This window comes from Priapulus caudatus, unplaced genomic scaffold (genome assembly GCF_000485595.1).
Source record: "Priapulus caudatus unplaced genomic scaffold, Priapulus_caudatus-5.0.1 Scaffold556, whole genome shotgun sequence".
Classification (NCBI taxonomy): Eukaryota; Metazoa; Priapulida; class Priapulimorpha; order Priapulimorphida; family Priapulidae; genus Priapulus; species Priapulus caudatus.
The window spans coordinates 189,052-194,553 of NW_014577617.1; the positions used below are offsets into that span (position 1 = coordinate 189,052).

The following is a 5,502-nucleotide window of genomic DNA, read 5'->3' on the forward strand; positions in this document are numbered from 1 at the left end:
CAATCTGCTACTTGCTACAATCTGCTACTTGCTACAATCTGCTACTTGCTACAATCGCTACATCGCTACTACGCTGTCGACTCTACAAGATCCTGCACTGAGACCTTCCACTTTTTCGCACTACAATATGTGCGTGCTCGTGTAACTCACACGGCATCTGACTCGCTAGCCTCGACGATCCGTTCCACGCCGTTGTGTCGGATGTTGTTCTGGATGTGTACGACGGCAGTGTGACTCAGGTCGTTAGACAGCACCTGCTTCAGTCCGGGAAGCTCTCGTGCAAACCGCATCGAACGCAATCCGGAAGCGGCAAGACCCTCGAAGACGGTGAGTCCATTCTAAAGATGGCGGAAAGCGCGAAAAAGCGCGGGAAATGTCCGTCAGTCGCCGAATAACCGCAATGTAAACGGAAACATAAAAAAACATCTTTGCTGTCTACAGATGACATACTGAGATGTGGGACACGTAAAGTTAGGAAAATAGCAACTGGGATAACTTTAATAAATATTCAGTTGGAACGTTCAGTAAAAATACCCGAAACTGCAAATCAGCCTCAAATATGACCGTTACAAATATATTTCACATTACGTATGTCTATATAAATTTTCTAGAGGGCAGTATTCCGGCTATATTTCACTAGTACTTATTTATTAGTAGTATTATTAATTATTATTTTATATTAAATTATATGAATTATATGAATTATTATTATACTTACTATACAATTATTTAATTAATTAGTCCAATAAAAAAATCTACCTCCCAGTACTTTCCTACGGCGAAGTCGTCGTCTGAAATGCTATCGTCCTGTTTCTTTTGTCTTTCGAAGTTTTCGCGGGAATACTGCGTGAGCACGGCGATACTGCAGACGCAAACGTTTATGTGCGCATTATATCCCGGTTACATCCTGGTAGTTATCGTGGCGACGTTTCTCATGTCGTCACCTAGATTCTAATAGCCCGTACAGACTACAAAGTTTGATCCTACGTCCGGGTTAACTTAGTCCAGACTAGCGCGTATTTAGCCCGGGATAGCGTGTACACACTGCAAAAAATTAGCGCGTGTCAGGCCTGGACTAGTTTGAGGTAGTATTAAATTGACAGTCTGTATACAGGGTATAAGAATCTAAAAGCGCAGCTACGAAAAAAGGCGTCAACAAAATTTTGCGCTGTCTTATCAACGCGTTTTTCCACCGCGTGTGTCAGTATCGCGAAATAGAACAACAACACCCAAAAATCTCTAGGTGATGTCTATCAGTATGACCCACTGAACTATAACAATATAGTTTGTTAGAGTTTAGTGGTATGACCTCGTCATCGCCCTCTGATGTCGTTGCTAGGTATAGGGACTAGCTCAACCGGTTTGAACGTGTCTCGCATTTTCTCGATACTTGTGGGATTTCGCAAGCACTTCGTTGCCAGGCGTTGTGTTTTAGAACGTCATAATTATTACTTCAGTGATTGGCTAGAGCTGGTTATCGATCACGCCATCAATCGATAATTATTTTATCTAGGTTACGGTCTACATTTTAAATGCTCGAGCTATTTGCAATAAATATATAATAATCATAATAATAGCTTGCATGTAGGCATTTAGAAACACATATGGCCGCCACTCAATCTTATTATACTATTGTGTACACACACACACACACACACACACACACACACACACACACACACACACACACACACACACAGGGGGAGTGTTGTATGCTCAGTGTTGTATGCGGGGGGAGTGTTGTATGCTCTCTCGGCAGGTTTTTTTCTCGCTTGTTTGCTAGTATTGAATCTTCGATGTGGTACAGGCGTGGGCTTGATGCTCCACCTCCCAATTAGGTCCCCTAATGGCATCATTAATAGTTTTGCCTCCAAAATGTCCACAATTTTTTTATTAGCTTTCTAATAATGGAATAAATATATATATGCAAGCGGTGTGAATCACAGGCGGCAGCACCTACCAAGCAGCGAACGATGTCCCAGATGACGTCACTGGGGGCATCTGTTTTGATGGCGCCACTATGACAGTGAGAGCCAGATACACGGAATCCTGCATGCAGCAACGCCGACCTGTAAAACATGACGCAAAAACACACTAGTGGCTAAATAAAGTAGTGAAAACATTACATATTAGTTGGGGTAGCGGCCCGCATAACAGGGAGCGATTGTCATAAACAGGGGCGCTAGTGTCCCCCGACGACGGACGGAGGGAGTAAACTTATATTGCAAGTATAGGCACTTCACTAATTAATTAATTAATTAATTAATTAATTAATGCGACTCACGCAGCGCTACAGAAGAAGAGCAACTGCCCATTTCTTAGGTGGTTGTGGTTCCCTGCCCAGTTATAATTATGGGGTACGCGCTAATACAGTTCGCGCGCTGTTCTACAGGGAAATGCAGTATAATAGACATATTATGGTTATTAAAGGGAGTGCTGGGAATGCGCTCTTTAAGTTACGAGTGTAATCTTAATAAATTACTATTTCGTTCTTTTAATAAACGGACACTGGTCACTCAGCTGAATATGTCATGTAGCGCACATATCGCCATCTGTTGGCCGGTTTTCATTTTATTAGCACCACGTCTGCCATCGGTTCAAATGCACCCACACAGTTACATAGAACATAATTAATTATTAAATAGACATACGTATGAGAACATTAATAGAGTTGGTCACTCTTGAACATCGTCACACTGGTAGAATTGTTGACTGCGTTTCTTTTAGCTATGCCCCACCGTGACAATATTAAAGCGCAAGGTCACAGCATTTGAGTTCAAGGTTTGCGAACAGTTTTTTACCTGAATTTTGTCATCTTTGTTGATGACACATCCGCAACGCTGCAGATTCCATCCAGCACGTAGAATAACGGAATATCACGTAGCTCCTGGAGTATAATTACAGGTATAGATTTAATTACCATCTTCATCGATTGCGTGTCTTTCACGTCATACGCAAAATAGAAACATTACGATCTATACTTCATTTGTCAAAATACGAATAAATATCACTAGACTAGATCATATCAGGAAGATCACATCACTAGACTATCAAAGATCATCAAAACTATCAAAAGGTTCATTATGCAACGAATAGCTAACTTAATATACATAATATATTAGACATTATAGACTTTAGACATTAGACATTAGACTTATAGACATAATCTACTTCATTCATCATCGTCAGCATGCCGATAATTCTTCGTGCAGTCTTGAACGCGTCGAATCGATCTTGAACATCACGAATGATTCTACCGAGGAATGGAGTGTCGTAGAGAGGTGCCGCCCAGATAGGCCCCGCCAGCTGCAGACACGTAGTACATCCTCCTTTATTACTCGATTAGCTCAGCGTGTGTGTGTGTGTGTGTGTGTGTGTGTGTGTGTGTGTGTGTGTGTGTGTGTGTGTGTGTGTGCTTGTGTGTGTGCACGTATGCGTGTGCGTGTATATATGTCACACACGACACACACACATCACGCGACGCTCTGCCAACCCCGCAAGAGACACACACGACACACACACACACACACACACACACACACACACACACACACACACACACACACACACACACACACACACACACACACACACGACACACACACACACACACACACCACACACACACACACCCGCCGCGCGCACACATACCACACACACCACGTGCGAAAACCGCCCTGTTGTCTAAATACGAGAAACAATACGCAAGCCAGCAGTTACTGACCGACCACACACCAGCCAACTAAACCACGGCGATCAATCCTTGATATACAGATCACAGAATCCCTATCGAAACTTCCTCCCAATTTCTCGTTAATACGAAAACGGTGCTACTACGTAATTTCCAAACTTTGTGAAAGCCTACGATATAATTTTCGTAGAATCAAAGTCACCGTTTGTGGACTATAAGACTTACTTGTTTGTTCTCTGCGGCGGTTGCTTGCTCCTCACTCGGCGACAGTCTTTATAGGTGTTGAACAACAGTAGAGGGCGTCCATAGGCTGCAGACCTGAATAGGCATCGAACAGAAATTAATTAAAAATACTCACACTGTTACTGCGCTTACACAACATACACTTTATTCATGTTAAATAACTACAGATTCGTGCTCTATGCTCCACTCGAAACTTTTGCCAGCTCTATGATGCGAATTTCTACAGAGTAGTCGGATCCCGTTTCATACACAAAAAGGGCCGACCGGCGACCATGGATACGCCACTAGCTGAAATGGCACAACACGAATAATTTTACTTCTAATGCTTTCTAGACGTCCACGAGGCATCTACCTTGCGTGCACAATGCAAATTATTGCACTCTAGTGCCGAATTTCGGCGAAAAAAAATTCCAAAAAAGGCCTTTTCTAGAGACGAAATAGTGCAACGGTGAACAATTGCGGCAGCTTACTGTTGTCCACTTCCTATAATGTGTATAGATAGTAGCTACGTCAACTTACCAATAGGACAAACAGGTCAATTCTGATGGGCGGGGCTGATATGATTGTGCCGTCCCGTCTTGGTCGCTGTCAAGTTTACATGAAAACCGCATTTGCCGAACCATTGAACGAGGACTCTGTATTCTTGTTGTTCAGGTGCGGTGCTATTACAGAACAATTAATATCGCTCTAGCAAGACATGCACCGGCAACGGATCATTCGGTTGCAGTCTTTTGCTAGTCACACAAGACGAGATGAACGAAAATACTTTACATCGTCATACAGAGCAAAAAAGTGGCAAGGGAGGTTGGGGGGAGGGTGAGGAGAAAGGGAGAGCGGCCAGGGAGGAAGCTGAGGGGAAGCGGAAGGGGAAACGGAAGGAGGGAGGAACGTTAAAAGCATTTTGTAGAGTCTTGGAATGTAATGTAATCAGGTGAATCATAAGGCATCACTGAGTCTTCTTCTCACGATGATCTTATATGAACCTACATCCACAACATGCGACAAGTATGGTGCGTGTGTGCACGCGCTTACCTTGATATAGGCTTTGATGCGCGCGCGCATGTGAGGTTATTGGAGCGTGGGCGTGTTTGCTTCCACGCGCGCGTACGCCGCGTGCGTACGTGAGCATGTGTGTGCTCTCAATTACCCAGAAGAACAAAAACAACAACAACAACAACAACAACAATTGCTTACTGCCACATCGTGTATTTTAAACGGGTAGATCGCATGTTGCTGTTTACAATATACATGTGAATGTAATTTACAGCAATCACAATCAGCGAGCGTACACAAACCCACAAACCCACAAACCAACACTCAAACACACGCCGGTGAAAACATAACTTCCGCCAAGCCCCTGGCGGAGGTAATAAGAATTAAGCAATGAGTGTAGCTATTGTGAAAAGTTGATAATACCATGAGGTAATATTAGATCTTTCTATTACGTAATAATTAATATGTGCGCGTGCTTGTTTGAATCTCTGTTGTGGGCGTGCACATGTGTTTGTCTGTGTACTTTATAAATAAATAAATAAATAAATAAATAAATATATATATATATATATATA

General features: G+C 42.8%; 1 protein-coding gene across 1 annotated transcript in view; it reads right to left on the minus strand.

Moving 5' to 3' along the window:
* The window catches only part of LOC106811611 (tRNA (guanine(26)-N(2))-dimethyltransferase-like), a 15,295-nt gene extending 12,098 nt beyond the window's left edge, over window positions 1-3,197 (minus strand). Inside the window, exons 1-3 of the mRNA XM_014815312.1 lie at window positions 3,172-3,197; window positions 2,802-2,887; window positions 1,961-2,069 (exon numbers count right to left, since the gene is read on the minus strand). Coding sequence (XP_014670798.1) covers window positions 1,961-2,069; window positions 2,802-2,887; window positions 3,172-3,192 — 216 coding nt within the window. The 5' untranslated portion in view covers window positions 3,193-3,197. The remainder of the gene's footprint in view (window positions 1-1,960; window positions 2,070-2,801; window positions 2,888-3,171) is intronic.
* Window positions 3,198-5,502: the final 2,305 nt, after the last annotated feature.